Source organism: Neomonachus schauinslandi, chromosome 6 (genome assembly GCF_002201575.2).
Source record: "Neomonachus schauinslandi chromosome 6, ASM220157v2, whole genome shotgun sequence".
NCBI classification, from domain to species: Eukaryota; Metazoa; Chordata; class Mammalia; order Carnivora; family Phocidae; genus Neomonachus; species Neomonachus schauinslandi.
In genome coordinates, this window is record NC_058408.1 from 27,490,659 (window position 1) to 27,508,802 (window position 18,144).

Here is an 18,144-nt window from a genome sequence, read left to right on the forward strand (position 1 = left end):
TTTTTTTTTTTTTTTTTTTTTTTTTTTTTTTTTTTAAAGATTTTTATTTATTTATTTGAGACAGAATGCGAGAGAGAGAGAGAGAGAGAGCACATGAGAGGGGGGAGGGTCAGAGGGAGAAGCAGGCTCCCTGCCGAGCAGAGAGCCCGATGCGGGACTCGATCCAGGGACTCCAGGATCATGACCTGAGCCGAAGGCAGTTGCTTAACCAACTGAGCCACCCAGGCGCCCTGCCTTGAACTTCTTAATTGTCCTCTGCCACTCTAACCTTTTGGGTGGGATCCTTAAGTCAGTGCACATGTTTAAATTCTTTAGGAATATGAAGAAGCACCAGAGAAGATCTAAACCGGTTGTTCTGAACACTGTACATCTTATTTTTTTTTTTTAAATTTTTTTTTTTTCTTATGTTAATCCCCATACATTACATCATTAGTTTTAGATGAAGTGTTCCATGATTCATTGTTTGTGCATAACACCCAGTGCTCCATGCAGAACGTGCCTGTACATCTTATTCTTAAACATCCACCCTCCCCCTTCTCTCAAACACACCACCACCAAAACAATGTATGCAATCAAGTCAGCTTCCCAAAGGACCATCAGGAAGAGAAGAGGACTGAGAGTGGAAACACACATCTAGGATATCAAAGCCATCAAGCAAGAAATTTTACCTGCTGCTTCCGCTATTCCATGCCCGTTCCTGATGTCGCAACTCAGCACACCGAGTTAGCTCCCAAACACAGAAGGCGCTAGTAAATTATGGCAGGGGCTTGATTCAATTCCCCAGAACACAAAGATCAACTTCCTGTGCCTTGGATTTCCATAAAACCAGGAACAGTAAGGAACTCCACTGCCAGATCAAATCATTCTAGGTGAGAGCAGGTCAAGCTACCTCAGACACACCTTGCCACACACCTGTGCAACAGCTTCCCAGAAGCCCAATTTTCAACAAACAGGTGGCCACTCCTCGGACTGTCCTTCCCTAGTAACCTAGTAAACACCAGAGCTCATTTTATGAGATTGTTACAAGTGACCGTCTTTTTCTGACATGGGAAAATCAACTGGTAGGAGAGAAAGGGGAGGGGAGGTTTGAGAGAGGGCATAACATTTTGGTCCCTCCCATATGTCACCAATACTCACAGCTCTGAAAAAAGAACCACTTTATCAGAAGGAGATTAACTGTAAAAACATAGCTGATAAGGGCTTTGAGTAGCAGGTGTTGGGTGACTTCTCACTTTACTCTGAAGTGGTTGGGGAATTGGCATAGAACCACCAGAGGCTCTGCTGCATCAGGGAATGGATTCTTGTTCTTTCTTTGGAATGCATGTGTCCCGAAGGGGTGGGGGAAACGTTTTAAACCTCCACTCCTGAACTGTTAACTGGTGTACTGAGGAATTACGTGACAAATGCCATTGTCTCTGGAAAACGAAGTGAGTTTGTGTCTCAATAGCTGTGTTTAGCAATAGGAATACAGGAAAAAGATGACAGACATGTAAATTCAAGACCCTTAAATCTTATTGTAGTAATTCTTAGCAGGCACCATCCAGGTCTTCTTTCCCAGAACAGTTCAGTGGACCTAAATGGTCTTAGTGTTATTTTTAAACAGCTTTACTGAGATACAATTCACATCCCCAGTTAAGTGTACCATTCAGTGGTTTTTAGTACATTTACAGTTACGTAGTTATCACCATCATCAATTTTGAAACATTTTCATCACCCCAAAAAGAAACCACATATGCATTAGCAGTCACTTTCCAGTTCAGGTTTTTTAATATAGATCAACAGCATCATTCCCACTGGCTAAATGGGACCACATTGCATCAAATCTAAACCATCATCCACTGCAAGATACACTGCCACTTTACCACCAAGAAAGAAAAAGCAGTGCCAATCACACGTTTTTCATCACCTTTTCAGCACTTGATTTAATAGTTATTGAAAGGGATCTTTTAGATTTAGACATATTTTGTACCAGCAATGCACATATCTCAGTGGCAGTAACAGAACACTTATGACCAAATTCACACATGTGCAAGAACAACCACCAGCAGTAAGACATCCTGGCTTTAGAGACATTGAAATGTGAAAAATGTTCACTCTAGAATCAACAGTATCAAATATTGCATGCACGGTATGGAGTGTCCTTGGTTACAAAACAACAGAAACTGACCTCACTAACTAGGCAGGAAAGGAATCCCACAAGCATAATCTATATAAGCTAATAAGCTAACATAATAACTCATCATCTAAGCAACCCAGAAACCCCCAGAATGGGGGCAGAAAATGTATCTACTGCTATGTACATTTCACTCTCTTCCTGGTCCATAGTCACAGGAAGAGAGAGAACTATCTCTCTCAGTAGAGAAAAATGTAGTAATAAGTTCAGCTTTTTTGCAGTCTTTTAGATAGGGAAAGAAAACACTTATTTTTTTTAAAGAATTTATTTATTTGTTTGACAGAGAGTGATATAGCGAGAGAGGGAACACAAGCAGGGGGAGTGGGAGAGGGAGAAGGAGGCTCCCTGCTGAGCAGGGAGCCCAATGCGGGGCTCGATCCCAGGACCCTGGGATCATGACCTGAGCCTAAGGCAGACGCTTAATGACTGAGCCACCCAAGCACCCCAGAAAATACTTATTTTAGAACCAAAATTGAGAGTGGAGGCGCTGCGGAATCTCCTTTCTAGAGTGCCTTTTCCAATTGACAACTTCCTGTCTTTAGCTTGGAGACAGTGAGATGAGTCAAATGACTTCAAAAAACCATGACTCAGAGTTTAATTACTTGGTTTAAATTTCTAACATTCCAAAGACGATGCCAAATTAATTTGCTGACAGCTTCACATTAGCACGAATAACTAGCTAGCTTATAAGGACCGAAGGTCGGTAAGTGTGGTATATATTAGCCAATACTGACCATATCCTGACCAAGCACAGTCGCATGTGGGCTATCTGGGAAAGAGAAATAATTTTAGCTTCTTTTGGAGAAAAACTATTTTAGCCGTTTCTATAAAGAAAAGAAAGGGCACCAATAAAAGAGATGTAAAATTCAGAATTAAGTGGTAATATTTTGTAATCTAGAGTTCATTTCTTACTGAAGTTGAATACATTAAAGAAAGAAAGATGTAAAATTCAGGGTTGGGTTGAGAGGGAAAAAGCTAGAGGAGAAACAGAGCAAGAGGATCAAAGGCAGACAGTATCAGACTCTAATATTAGCCAAGGGAATTGTTTACATTTTGTTGCTAAGGAAAACTTGGCGCTTTGGAAAACGAACCAGCCACGACACTCTTGTGACAGCTGCCGCTTGGCTCTGATGCCCTTGCAGGGCTATCTGCCACCTGCCTGCCACTTGCCATTTCTGTCCTGCTGTCCGCCAGTCAAATCAACCCCTGTACAATCAGATGACCCTGTTGGTTTCTGTAAGCCTCAGGGACACTCCAAAGACTGGGTGGCGGTGATCATGGTGCCATGAAGGTAGACCACCGCATGCTGGGCTACCGACTAAGACGGACGGGTCCCCGAATCAGAACCTTTCTTCTCAAATCCAAAAGAAGAAATGGTTATTGAGTTCAATGACAAGGGCAAAAGAGGCTTGGGTGACGATCTCCACTGTGCCTCTGACTCAAGGTGTGCTATTAGGCAAGTCACTCCATGCTCTGAGGGCCTCAGCATTTCCATTTGTAAGACAGGGAGTTTAACTCCTATTCTTTCCATCAGGTAAAGAGAATACTTTGAGCATACTTGAGCTTTTCAGGAAAGAAAACAAAAGGAACTTTGTAAATTCAAGATCATGCCTTTCTTAAAAGTAATAAACTATTGCAGAAGTCCTGCCCTGAGCTTATGTAGCAAAATAATAAATTATCTAAAATCCTGCAAACCTTGAATCTCTTGACTCTTGTGTTTACTCTTCAGTGACTATGGCCATTTTCACAGACTGACATCATAAGAAAGACTGTTGTTCCTAGAGTTAAATTTTTTTTTCAAGCTCTCCTTCCCCTGCCTTGCTTATAAGGGTAATACTTTATCACTCTGGAATTTTGGAATATACAGAAAAAAACCCAAAAGAAAATAAAAAAATACCCATAATCCGCCCCCCTCCAAAAAATCTAGTGTTAAGATTTCCATGTTTATTATTGTTTGGTATCATAATCTATTTTTTTTTGTATCTAGCTCTGTCCATTTAATAACGTATCTGTAGTTAACGAACTGAATAAAGCACACAGGGAGTAAAGCTGAGACTCATCATGAGCCAATCGGTATGCACACACCCTTCTTAGGACCAAACATTCTCAGAAAAGAAAAGCCAGCTGTGCAGCTTTCATGGTAAGACCCACTCCCCAGTCCACATGCTCTGATTACACTGCAAATGGAGATTCTTTCTGAGAGATGGCTTTTCCACTGGGTAGGTCTCGCTGTGGCCCATTTTAAAGCCCCATTTATCCCAGTGCTCACTAATTGTTTCAAATTGGACCTGTGAATGTGAGCTTCAGGCCGCCATCATGGTTCCCAGCAGGAGTCCAAATACTTCCACAATGAGCTGATTACAGAGAAAGCTGCAGCTTCAAGAGAAGAATTAGCACCCAGCATGCTCTTTCAGAAGGAAAATTTAGCTGTTTTCAAAACATGTGATATTTTTTTTCTTTCAGCTTATGTTTGTCTAGAGGGAGAAATTCTAAATGGTTTTAATTCTGTAAAGGCTTAAATGATAGGTTTTATTTGATCAAGTCATTCCCCAGCTGAAAATACTTCAGTGGTATTCCATAGCTTTGAAAACAGAAGTTCAAGTTTCTTAGCATAGCACAACAAAAATCTCCATGATTTGGTTCCTGCCTACCTCTCTAGCTCCACAATTTCCAAAGTATACCCAGTGGAATACCAGTCTTGGGTTTCTGTGAAAAAAAACAAAACAAAACTATTCGATGGACACAGAAATTTGGAAAATGCTGCAAATTCTAACCACACCCACACTCCCCTCTCTACACCCAACTTCCCCCCCCCCGCCCCCCCACCCCACAACCACCCCCCTGAGAGGAATGATCCCGAGAAGGTTTTGGAGTAATCCTGTTTAACTTCCTTTAACCCATTCTTTCACAAACTCATTTGCCCACAGGCTGTTATTTTTTTTTTTTTAATTCATCTAAATCTATTTCACAAAGACACTTTCAGAAATACAACACTGGCCTTGCCTTCTCCCAGCTTCCGGCATATTAAACTTGTTTCTTGAATTTCTTGTGTTCCCTCTAAAATACCAGCCTCCTATTACTACTTATAGTTCACTTCTAGTTGCCTTCAAAATTCAACTCCAGTTACCTCCTCTGGCACACCTTCTCTGTCACCCTACTCAGGCTAATTTAGATTCCCCTCCTCTGTGCCCCCATAGCAATCTATACATATCTTTATCAGAGCACTTAACAACTGACTATATTATTTGATTTACTTGTTTGCCTTCCCACAATAGATAAATTTAAGCTCTCAAGGGCAGGAAAGATGTTTTTCTTTGACCTTGTATCTTTAATAACTGTGCCTGGCACATGGCAGTCTCTCAATAAATGGTTGTTAGATGCTTTATATATGCAGGTTCCCATATATAGGACTCTATATAGAAACAACACATTTCCAAAATATTTTATTCTAGGAACCACTTCTGATTAATTTGCCATTTTTATAGATGTGTCTATCTTCAGTACAACTGGTCACTTCTTATTATTGTTACCAAATTAAATAATAGTTTGAGGCTTCTGTTTTGCATCCAAAAATTCTACTACATAGTGATCTGCATGTAATACTTCTAAAAGTATCTAAGTATTTAAGAAGCTGCATCTGTTAACTTTTTCTCAGAGTGGTTCATTTCCTATGGGAGTTTGTCTTTGGTAGGCAACTGTTTTATAGAAATCCTTTGCAGCCTGGGGTGTCGATGTGTTTCTTCATGGTGGTTTTAAATTGCCTGTGCCAATGGCCCCAGAGTTTCAAGAGTGCCGACTTAGTTTCTATGTTAAATTCTTGGCTTCTGGGGCGGGGGGCGGGGAGCCTGGGTGGCACGGAGCCTGGGTGGCACAATGGGTTAAGCATCCGACCCTTGGTTTCAGCTCAGGTCATGATCTCAGGGTCATGAGATCAAGGCCAGCATTAGGCTCCGCACTCAGCATGGCGTCTGCCTGAGATTCTCTCTCCTTCCTTCTGTCCCTCCCACCGTGCTCTTTCTCTCTCTCAAATAAATAAATAAATTTTTTTTTAAAGATTTTTATTTAATTTGACAGAGAGACAGCGAGAAAGGGAACACAAGCAGGGGGAGTGGGAGAGGGAGACGCAGGCCTCCTGCTGAGCAGGGAGCCCGATGAGGGGCTCGATCCCAGGACCCTGAGATCATGAGCGGAGCCGAAGGCAGACGCTTCACGACTGAGCCACCCAGGCGCCCCTAAATAAATAAATCTTAAAAAAAAAAAAAATTCTTGGCTTGGGATTTCCACACTATATGTGTAGTAAAAATTTCCCACAGAAGATTTTTCTGTCCCTGCTCAGACCCTTGAATAGGCACCATCCTTGACATTTTTGGGGGCCATAGACAAAGTACCCTTTTCATGAACTGGGTAGTCTTTTGAGAACTCCAGCTTTATACAGGTTCTTACTTACAGATCCTAGCCTAGTCAGGTCCAAAGCCATGCTTCCTACACCCAGGCATGGCATTAAAATCTGAGCCTCCAGACGCTAACATCTACTCTAGACGTCCTATACCAACCCTGGGCCACTTAAACCATTCTGGCCTTTGGATTCTCTTCATTTTTGTCACCTAGCAGTTCCCTTTCACTTTTCTGAACTCAACTACATTTTCCTACGTTTATAATGGGAAAGGGGTCCTTATAAATCCATCTACCATGTTGCTAGAACCTTTTCCTAAATAAATTTTGAGTCCATTCACTTTTCTCCATCTCTTTTACTACTACCTCTGTGCAAGCCAATGTTCTCTCTCATGCACCCTTCTTTTGCAATGGTGTCCTTACTGGTCATCTCACATCTATTCCTGTCCACCCTTCCCCTGTCCAATTCATATGGAATATTGTACCCAGAGTTTAAAAGCCAGGATTCTAAAAAATGTAAACCAGATCATGTTATCCTTTTGCTTTTTGCATATTTTCTGTATGACCCAGCAATTCTACTCCTACATATATATCCAAAAGAAAGAAAAACATATGTCCACACAAAAACTTGTACATGAATGTTTATAGTAACATTATTCAAAATAGCCAAAAGGTGGAAAGAACCCAAACGTCCACCAACTTAGGAGTGGCAAACAAAATGCAGTATATCCACACAATGGAATAGTGTTTGGCCATTAAAAAGAATAAAGTGCTGATACATGCTACAACATGGATGAACCTTGAAAACATTATTCTAAGTGAAAGAAGTCAGTCACAAAAGACCACATATTGATTCCATTTACATGAAATGTCCAGAATAGGCAACTCTACAGAAAGAGAAAATAGATCAGTAGTTGCTGAGGTCTAGGGAATGGGAAGATGGGGTGGGAGTAGGGGGGACAATAATTAAAGGTATGGGATTTCTTTTTAAGATGATTAAAATGTCCTAAAATTGACTGTGGTAATCATTGCACATATCTGTGAATATACCAAAAAATGACTGAACTGTACACCTTAAATTATATGGTATATATAAATTATATCTTTATAAAGCTGTTCAAAAAAAAAATGCTTCCAGTAGCTCATCATGGTTCTTAACATATATATCCAAAATCTTTGTCTTCAGCTGTAAGACTTTGTATGATATAGCTCCTATTTATTCCTCAAGCCTCACCTTAGACTGCTCTTTCCCTAACTCTCTACCCCAGAGCCACAACATCTTCTCTCAAATTCTCCAAAGGATCAAGCACCTTCCCACCTTAGTGGCTTTTCAACAGCCGTATTTTCTGCCAGGAATGCTTATCCCCTTTTCCTAGCTATTATTTGTCCACAAGAGGATCATACCCTTAAGATAACCTTCTGCTGGAGAAGGGAAGTCTTCTGTAGGCAGATCTTCTGTCATAACAACTCACACTACTTCTTCATAGTATATATCACAATTATTTAGTGTTTGTTTTTCTTCACTATCACATACATTCCCCGAGGGCTGAGATTGTTTTCCTTGTTCACTGCTGTATTACCTGGGTTCATCATAGTACTTTGCAATGGCAAATGTTCAAATATTTTGAAAAGAATGAATGCTAGTGACTGAGTCCAACAGCTCTTTATGTAATACCTTCTTATTTATTTATCTTGTGCCATTACCCTATTTAACTTGTCTAAGATTATTTATTATCTAATAAATATCTAATATCCCCGTTTATTATCTTGTGCCATCCTAAAAATTCACTTATCTTGATACACCAAATTCACATAATTCAGTGATATTTTGATTTAATTCTTCTTATATTTGCTGCTTCTTGAGGAATTATGTCCTAGTGAGAATACATGGTACACAGTATATAATCAATAACTATTTGTGGCTTAAGTAAAACTTCTAAAACAAAATTAAAATCTGTAGCAGGTGCTATCTTATTGTTCATAGGTTATAAAAATCCCAGAAGACAGTAACTGTCTCTCTAGGTTTCTCTAAATAATGGTGCATGCAATTAAATATTTAATAATGCAGTTTGATAAAAAGCCTGATTTACACATCCTTACAGGGATCATAATCTTAATAATGAATTTAACTCATTTTACTTGTCTCTGCCCAGAAGGAATTTTTTAAAGGGAGTTTTTTTCAGCCAATATTCAGAAAATATTACTTTTGCATTTAGTTCCTAGATGAAACTAATAATACCTAAATTCCATCTGAGCTATTAAATATATAAACATTAAATATTCAAGATCAATTTATTAAAATTTCCTTGGCTGGAAACCAATGAAAAGATGATGCTCTGCAACCTGTTAGCCAGAAAAGTGACTTTCTTCTATTTTTATACAAAGAAATGAAAAAAGAAAGGAAGAAAAAACCACAATTTTTCAACTCACTTAACATCTCCCTTCCACTTCTCAAAATTTTAATTTTAGAACTGTCTTTATAATAAACATCTAAAAAGTTCAACTCGTTGTATCTTGTAGATGATAAGACTTCTTGACTTATTACACATACATACACACTCACAAACATAAAATCTTCTTCCTTTGGATAGTCAAAAGAAAATGAAGCCAAACTGAAATCTAAATTTTGATAAGATTTCATTTCCTTTTATAGTCTTAAAAAAGGGATAAGTATGGCTTCAGTTTTTAAGTAGATCTGAAACAGCCAAATGGAGTGCATTCTATTTTTTACACTTTTTCAAGTGGGAGAAAATGTCCCATTCTTCTTGGTCACATCTTGGAACATCTCCTAATAATGACAATCAAAAAGTTCTTCTTAGCTTCTACCTTAAATCTCTCCTGTGCCAATTCATGACTGCTCTCTCATAATTTTTCTCTAAAGAAACTGTACAGTAACTAGTCACTATCCTTCTACCATATCATCATATACTATTCAGTTCTTTTTCCGGTATTCTTAAATTAATTAAAATGATATCCTAGCTTTATTTCTCTGAGCCTTTTTCATGATACTGCTTTTCTTTCCTGCCAGAGAAATCTTCACGGACTCCTCAGAACAAAAGAAAAGATCCTTCTCTGTGCTTCAGGTTCTCCATCACAAAATGGGGAAATAATGCCTGATACTGATTTCTTTTATAAGACAAAAAGAAAAAAGATATGCCTATATTCATAACAGAATAAGTATCTATGTTAAATATTATCAGAAATAATTAAGATCTCTGTCAAAAATCTCCCAGAGGGCGGCGCCTGGGTGGCTCAGTTGGTTAAGCGACTGCCTTCGGCTCAGGTCATGATCCTGGAGTCCCGGGATCGAGTCCCGCATCGGGCTCTCTGCTCGGCGGGGAGTCTGCTTCTCCCTCTGACCCTCCCCGCTCGGCGGGGAGTCTGCTTCTCCCTCTGACCCTCCCCCCTCTCATGTGCTCTCTCTCTCTCATTCTCTCTCTCAAATAAATAAAAAAATCTTTAAAAAAAAAAAAAAATCTCCCAGAGGCAAAATAGAAAACCCAAACTCTAATATAAAGATCTACTTTCATAAATGTATCTGGGATTGGGGGAAAGACTTCACACCCACTCCTTTATCTCCTACCTCAAAGCAGAACCCCGCAAATGAAATCAGTATAGAACATACCTCCTCCTGTCCCTGGCTTCCACAGAGGAGTCTGTTCCAGGAGTGGAGAGCAGAGTGGCAGTTGTAACCCCATTGGCAGTGTTAGGTGGAGGGCGATTAGTGATCACACAGAGCGGGGTGCTAGAAGAGACATTGTCTGCTGTTTTCTCTGCTGTTGAGTCAGCCTGGGATTTGTAAGGAGTCCTGAAATAAAAAATACAGACACACAAAAGCACAAGCAGAAAGAGAATGGTTAAGCATGCTACACAACAAAGCACTAGCACACAGAGACAGAGGGTTCGAGGTAAGTTTAACTAGAGAATCTTCTTGCTCCAATTTTGTTGGCTGGTTGACTGGTTTTTTAAATTCTGAGCTCTTAATTCTTACAACAGTATGATTATACATTTAGTTTGATATCCTCTGCCCAAAGAGTTATATTTCATGAAAAAAATTTTTTTTGCTTGAGATTAAAAATTTTTTTAAAAATGAGCTATGGCACAAGGAAGATAGTAACATATGCAAGAATGCTTTAAATGACTCCTGAGCACCATCTGGTCTCCACACACACACACAGAGGCAGGGCCTCTCCACACACATGAAAACAACGCTAAAGTCACTTACGATATTATTCTCCACCTGCCCCTTAATTCTTGGCAGTGAGAGTCTTTGGTAGTCCTCAGCCTGGATTAGATGACCATCTTCTTGGATTCCAGAGATATTTGATAAATACAACCTCATATGTTTACTTCTTTCCCACCTAGCTCAGCAACTGCTCTCTTTCTATTTAACCAAATGCCTGATAGCCTGTATTCTTAAGTGCATACATGAGGAACAGAAACAAAAACTAGTAAGATTCTATATGTAACCTTAACTGCAGACTTTCCAACAGCAAGCTGTATAATTAAGCTCATTTACATGAAAACAAGATCTTTGTTTCTTAACAAAGAGTTGAGAGCAACCATTGGCTCTCCACCCAAAAAGCTATCATTTGTGATGTCACAGCTTGTTGCTGGGGTAACAGAGATCCAAAATTGATATTCACAGAGATGGGAAAAGCAATGAAGATAAGGAATGCTAAAAATCTGTTTGTTTTTTTTCACCTACTCACAATTACCAGAAATGCTTATAAGTAGCTATAAGCTCATTTTCAAATAATCACATCATTAGAATAAGCTTGAAAGCAATAATCAGATTGTAAAAAATCTAAATATGGTACCTAGATGCAATTATAAATATAGAACAGTTTTGAAGTGGTATCTAAAAAACACAAGCCACTTCTCCAGAAGCAATTAATGACTCAGAAAAAAGGTGAAATTAAATTCCTCAGACTTATAAAATGTATGAGTCTATAGGACACACGAATAAAATTAGCCAGAACCAAACTATAAAAAATTGGTGGCTGGGTGACAGACATTGGGGAGGGTATGTGCTATGGTGAGCGCTGTGAATTGTGTAAGACTGTTGAATCACAGACCTGTACCTCTGAAACAAATAATACATTATATGTTTTTTTTTTTTTTAAAGATTTTATTTCTTTATTTGACAGAGAGAGAGACACAGTGAGAAAGGGAACACAAGCAGGGGGAGTGGGAGAGGGAGAAGCAGGCTTCCCACGGAGCAGGGAGCCCGATGCGGGGCTCGATCCCAGGACCCTGGGATCATGACCTGAGCCGAAGGCAGACGCTTAACGACTGAGCCAGCCAGGCGCCCCACATTATATGTTAAAAAAAAAAAAAAAAGAAGAAGAAGATAGAAGGAGGGGAAGAATGAAGGGGGGGAAATCAGAGGGGGAGATGAACCATGAGAGACTATGGACTCTGAGAAACAAACTGAGGGTTCTAGAGGGGAAGGGGGTGGGGGGATGGGCACGTACTGCATGGAGCACTGGGTGTTATACGCAAACAATGAATTACGGAACACTACATCAAAAACTAATGATGTAATGTATGGTGATTGACATAACATAAAAAAACAACAACAAAAAAACCTTACCTGACATTCTTTTTAGGTTAATAACATGTTTTGTTCTCCCTGAGATTTTTTCTGCTGTGGAAATGCCAAGGGTTTTTATTTTATTGAATTACAGAATAGAACTTGTACTATTATTTTGATATGTGGTATAATTTTATAAGTAGAATGTTAAGAGCAGAATAGGAAGGGACGCCTGGGTGGCTCAGCTGGTTAAGCGTCTGCCTTCAGCTCAGGTTATGATCCCAGGGTCCTGGGATCGAGTCCCACATCGGGCTCCCTGCTCAGGGGGAAGTCTGCTTCTCCCTCTGCCTCTGCTCCCCCTGCTTATGCTCTCTCTCTCACTCTCTCTCTCTCTAATAAATAAATAAAATCTTAAAAAAAAAAATAGGAAAAGCTGCAGAGCAGGAGTCAGAGGCTCTGGAACCATGTTAACCTTTCAGCCAAGTTAACCTCTCTAGTCTCTTCATCTGTAAAACGGGAATAATGATACCTTAAAATGCAGGGGTCTTGTGATAACTAAATAAAATAATGTATGAAGAACATTAGTATTGAGCTCAGAATAAAACACAAGCTCAGTGGAAACAAAACAGTGAAATAGGATCTCTGACATGGACAAATCTAGGTTCAAACCCTGCCTCAGTTCCTTACTAGATATGTGACCTTGGGCAGATGATTAAGTTTTGGGTCTCAGTTTCTACATCCATAAAATAAAAATGGTACTTCATACACTGGAGGCCTCTTTATAAACAACATATGTGTGCCTGAGATAGCGAGTTGCCCAACCTATATTCATTTTCCTTTTCTTCCTAACAGAACCCGTAAATTATTGAGGGCAGCATTGCACCTAGTTAAAAATTCACATTTTCCAAAGTCTCCCTGGCTGCTAGAGGTAGCCAGTGAGGCATAAGTAGAAAATTAGTGCTTTGGGGGAAAACCTCAGTTCAGAGGCCTTCTCTCTTTTTGCATTTCCCCCTTTCTTTCTTCTTCCTGCCTAGAATGCAGTCATGTCAGCTAGAGCTTCAGCAGCTATTTTCTGTCATGAGGCAACCTGTGGAAATGGAAGCATGATCTAAGGATTGTGAGGCAGAAAGACAGAAGGATCCAGGATTCTTTAAGGACTTTGAAGCTGTGGTGCCAGCCCTGCCTATTTCTGGACTTTCTTAAGTGAGAGGAAAAAAAAAAATAAACCTTTATCATATTTTAGCCTCAATTATTTAGCTTTACTGTTACATGTGAGTAAACCAATTGCTCATGTAATTTTTGTAAGTATCTAAGCCAATGCTTGGCACGTGATAGGGTTCAACAAATGGCAGCCGTTACTATTTTTCCCTAGTCTCAGCTCTTAATACTTAAGCAAGTAACCTGTGTTTCAGTTTCTTCATCTATGGTATAATATTTACTATGTCTGTGCAGATGAATTATTATGAGGACCTAATAAATTTCTACATAATTATCAGTATTATTATTAATAATCCCTCCTGGAACAAATGATCACCACTTATTTTAAGGAAAGAAATCTAATAAATGGACAAAACTCAATCAAGTACTACCATCAACAGTGTTCTTGCAGCAACAAGCAACACTATCATCATTAATGTTTTTCATTTTCTTTGTGTCAGTTCTAGAAACAAGCCCTCAAAAAGAAGTCCCTTTGTCATACCCCAAAGTAAAAGGGTCTCTGCGCACACATACAGGGTTGAAAGCTATAGCCAAAACCACAGCTGAAGTCCTATTGTGCTTTCACGATGAAGCCCCGGCCAGGCTACCCCCATGCTACCCCTCAGGCAGACTGGACACCACGGCCCCAAGAATACCACAAATCTAGACAAATTTATGCAAACATAAATCTCTTCCCTCCCGCGTGTTTCCAGCAAAATGCTCTCATTGGCTGGGAATTTTCAGAAAGCTATAGGAAGCTTTTGGAACAAGAGCTAGCTTTTCTTCTGATTTGGGTTTGTATGCCATCCTCTGAAAAAAAGAGTAAGTAGAAGAGATTCCTACTCACTGGGAAATTAATGTAAGTGAAGTGTGGGGATATTTTTAATATGTGCTTTCCCATAATAGGATGAGACCCTTACATAGTAATCACACAAAAGCGGTCATTTTAAGTTGATGCCTAAACACCAAGTACCAAGATATATACCCCATGATTTTTCAATGAGCAACTGCGGAGTGGCTAATACAAGTCCAAACAAAACCTCCTCGTTAAATCATGGACATTTTCACAAGAATTCAAACTTGCTTCCCCAGTGCCAAAGTTTCTTTGGTTTGAATCTCATATGTGCATCCAGAGGCATGAGTTTTGATGACTGTAACTCAAATGGCCCCAAGAAGCCTTACCTGCCATGGTGTGCAGATGCAGTAGTGTTTGCACTGATTGGTGCAGGGCAAGAAGAGGCAGGTTGCCACTTGTTGCCCCGAGAGGTAGATGAACCAATGGTAATGGGTGAGGTAGCAGATGAATTGCGATTGGCTGAAATGTAGGGACTTGTGGGGTCACTACTTCTACCAAAGGAAGCACTGCAAAACAGCACACAGTCACTTTCTTCAGGACATGCTGCTCACCCACCATTTCCCAGCACCGCCTTCCCCCCCAGATTGTGCATTTAAAAGGAATGTAGACCAAAGAGAGGGTATGGCAGCTGGGAAGTGGAGTGAGTGATCAACTCCAGCTAGAGCTGGGTCACCGGCAGCAAGCAGGCATCTGTCAATCATCCGAAAGAGTGAAGGAACATGGAGGAGAGATGATATGCAATAAGAGAAAGCAGAAGAATAGTATATAGGAACAGAATAGGGGCTAAGAAATATTAGCAAATAGAATAATTTTATTAGAAAAAGTAATTCCCAACAAACCCCAAGGCAAAAAAATCATGCAACCCCAAATGTCTACCTGATACAGAAGTAGCACTGCAGAAGCTAAAGTAAGACCAAGAATTTGGAGGTTTTGGAGTAGAAATTTAAAATTAAAGAGTGGAGAAGAATAAAAAAGCTCTGTGGAAAAAAAAAAATGTCTGAGAACTGTGGTTATTTAGCCTAGTCTTGGGAGGATTCAAAGTTTTAAATCTAGAAAATAATATTGCATGGGCGGCAGAAAGCAACTTTCCTTTGTTTCAAATGAAGGTAAGTAAGAACCATCTCAATTGAGGCAAAAAATTACTTGGATTAGAATTTTAAAAAAACCATTTTTACTATAATAATAATGAGACACTAGCAGGGGTGACCAAAACAAGCTTTGAAGCCTTTTACTTTAAGATGCATTTTACTGGGACACAGGAAAGGAATTTCTGCCTAAGGACAAGAGATGAACTAGAAAATGGAAAGTATGCTGAGGCCCGGTGGAGCCCAAGAGGGCCAAATGTCTTCTCGCATTTTCTTTTTTAAATAGTGATAGCATACAATTCCCTTTGGAAAAGATCATAAAATGAGATTTTGTATAATCAAAAAATGCTTTAAGGGTGACATAAGTTTGGAAATCCAAAGCATGAAGCAAGCTGTGGATCTTCTTTCAAAAAGCACTCACATAATTAAGCAAGCTTTCCACCCTAAATAGAAGCATTCCCTTTCTCCTCTGTTTACCATAATTGTGCCAACTGTACCTATCTCTCCAGATGCTACTCGCTCAACCCATTTGTTAATGATTTGGATCACGAAAAAGAACAACCCCACCACAATGTAACAACATGCTTGGAAATTAAATGCAGCTTTCTCTCTTTCCTAGTACTAGAACGTTATTTCCTTAGAAAAGTTTTCTTGGTCTTGAATGCAACCACAAGGAGTAGTGATGTATCTAGACAGACTAAGACCTTAGTCCTGAAGACAAATAAGTGATAGCTTCATTAAGCCAAAAACACTGACTTTGTATATATAATGAAGCTTCAGTGAGAATGCTGAATTATCTCTGCAGAACTGAAGACCATCAAAAGGCTACATTGGCTGTTTGTTTTATAGCTTACTAGTTCCCATGTTCTGATATTAACTAGTTGAGAAGATTCCTCTAATCAAGTGGAAATAAGTTTTGAACCCAAACACATAGTTTATGGCAAAAGGCTGTTTCTCGGGCAGCCAACCAATCCTATAAAACCTAATGATGAAGCCCATGGCATGAAGAGGCAGTTGGAGGGGTTGAGTAAATAAAAGTGAAGAAAGAATTCAAAGTAAGAAATGAGAATCAGACTCTTGACATCAGCAGCAAAGTTCAAATTAAAGTACTAATTAAGTATATCTTATAGTTTAATGGCTCTGGCAAAGGTGCTTTGCTTGCTGGCTGGTACATGGCAAAGAAAATAATTGCAGAAAAGAGAATACAGATGAGAAAAGGGGAAGGAAACCCATGTACCTTCTCTGCACCAAACTTGCGAGTTTCACATCTTGATGGATCTGAGGGCCATTAAAGTCATAAAAAAAAAAAACAACTCAAGTCCCTAAATTAACAGGCTTCAATATGAAACTTCTTTAATGCAATTCAAAACTGTCCCCGTTACCCACCCCCCTCACCACCCTATAGGGTCCCTCCCTTCCTCCCCATAAAAATGTACTTGAGATGGGAACTACTCTAGTTTTAGAAAAAGGAGAGCTAGCTACCGGACAAAGGTGATTTAAATTCAGTCCTGCTCAGGGATTACTAGAAGTCACTTCCAGTTGAAGATTTTAATAGGACTGAGAGGAGAGAGTATAAATTCAGATCTGTCTGTGGTGAGAATTTGGAATTAGCTTACTTTAATTCAGTTAGGAAAATAAATTAATGTTAATTTAAAATTAGTCAAGATGTTACTCCCAAGAAATCTAAAAGTAATTCATTTTTTGATTCATTTTCGTGGTGCTAATTGGATATAAAACAGCATGCAATTATTACCCATACACCCATGACCAGAGTGAAGAAAAATCATCTCCCACCCCATGGAACCTGGTACCTTTTCAAGTAGGTTGATACATAGGTAGAAGGAGCAACTGTCTGTGGAGTTTCACTTCCCTTTGCTTCATCCCTCCACAGCTGCCGTGTATACGAACCACTCCTCACTAGATTAACAGCTGATTCTCTGTAGAGGCATGAAAGAAAAATAAAACAAAGCACTGATTCCTACCACCAGTTTTGTCCACGATACAATGCAAACTGGGAGGGGTGCCTGGGAGGCTCAGTTGGTTAAGCATCTGCCTTTGGCTCAGATCATGATCTCAGGGTCCTAGAATCAAGCCCCACATCAGGCTCCCTGCTCAGCGGGGAGTCTGCTTCTCCCTCGGTGCGGGGGGGGGGGGGGGTTGGGAGAGAAGAGCCAGGGACAGAAACTGTAATATGATGGCTAAAGAAATAGACACACTTTTCAAGTGATACTTGGTTTTATATAAACCTGTTTTCTGTATACATAGAGAATGGGTCAAGTATTACTACTGCCTGCTTTCTTTTATCAACCTCAAAGCCAACTAACTTCAACAGGTACCAAATCCTTATATCAAAGGTCTCCAATTCTTTGGTAATGAGAACTCACTTTTGTTTCTCCTTTAAAGGGCTTTACAAAGCCAACAGGTTGTTCATAAGTAAGCAGAGAAGAGGATGATGGGGAAGATGAGGAAGTCTGTCACAAGGGAAAGAGGTAACTAGCACAGAGGAGGAAAAGAGAAGAACCTGCTAGAAGTCTACTTAGTGTTATAAATAAAAGTCGTCCAGGAAAGGGCTGTAGTAGGATTTCTAATTCACAACTGTTCACTCAGGGCCTTTGCGACCAAAGCTGCAGCTCTCCAGAGCAGTCCTTCTCAAACTTCAATGTGCATTTGAATGACCTAGAGAATTTTTGTTAAAATCCAAGTTCTAATTCAGCCGGTCTGAGGTGGGGCCTGAGATTCTGCATTGTTAACATGCTTCCAGGTGAAACCAATGCTGCTGGTTGGGAAGACCACACCTTAAAAAGCAAGGTTCTCGATCAGGTTCTGTTCTGAGATGCAGCAATACCTCAAAATCCTCACATTCATTTTAACTGATGAGGAAGACTTGAAATTTTATGTACATACA

At 39.7% G+C, this 18,144-nt stretch overlaps 1 protein-coding gene across 4 annotated transcripts in view; it reads right to left on the reverse strand.

The window, feature by feature from the left end:
- PPP1R12B (protein phosphatase 1 regulatory subunit 12B) overlaps positions 1-18,144 on the reverse strand; it is a 201,962-nt gene that overhangs the window by 105,547 nt on the left and 78,271 nt on the right. For 3 of the 4 annotated variants that reach the window (XM_021682713.1, XM_021682712.1, XM_021682711.1), the window contains exons 12-13: positions 17,051-17,176; positions 10,191-10,373 (exon numbers count right to left, since the gene is read on the reverse strand). In XM_021682713.1, the coding sequence (XP_021538388.1) occupies positions 10,191-10,373; positions 17,051-17,176 (309 nt within the window). Of the gene's footprint in view, positions 1-10,190; positions 10,374-14,480; positions 14,661-17,050; positions 17,177-18,144 lie in introns of all 4 variants that reach the window. The other variant, XM_021682710.1, reaches the window with a different exon arrangement.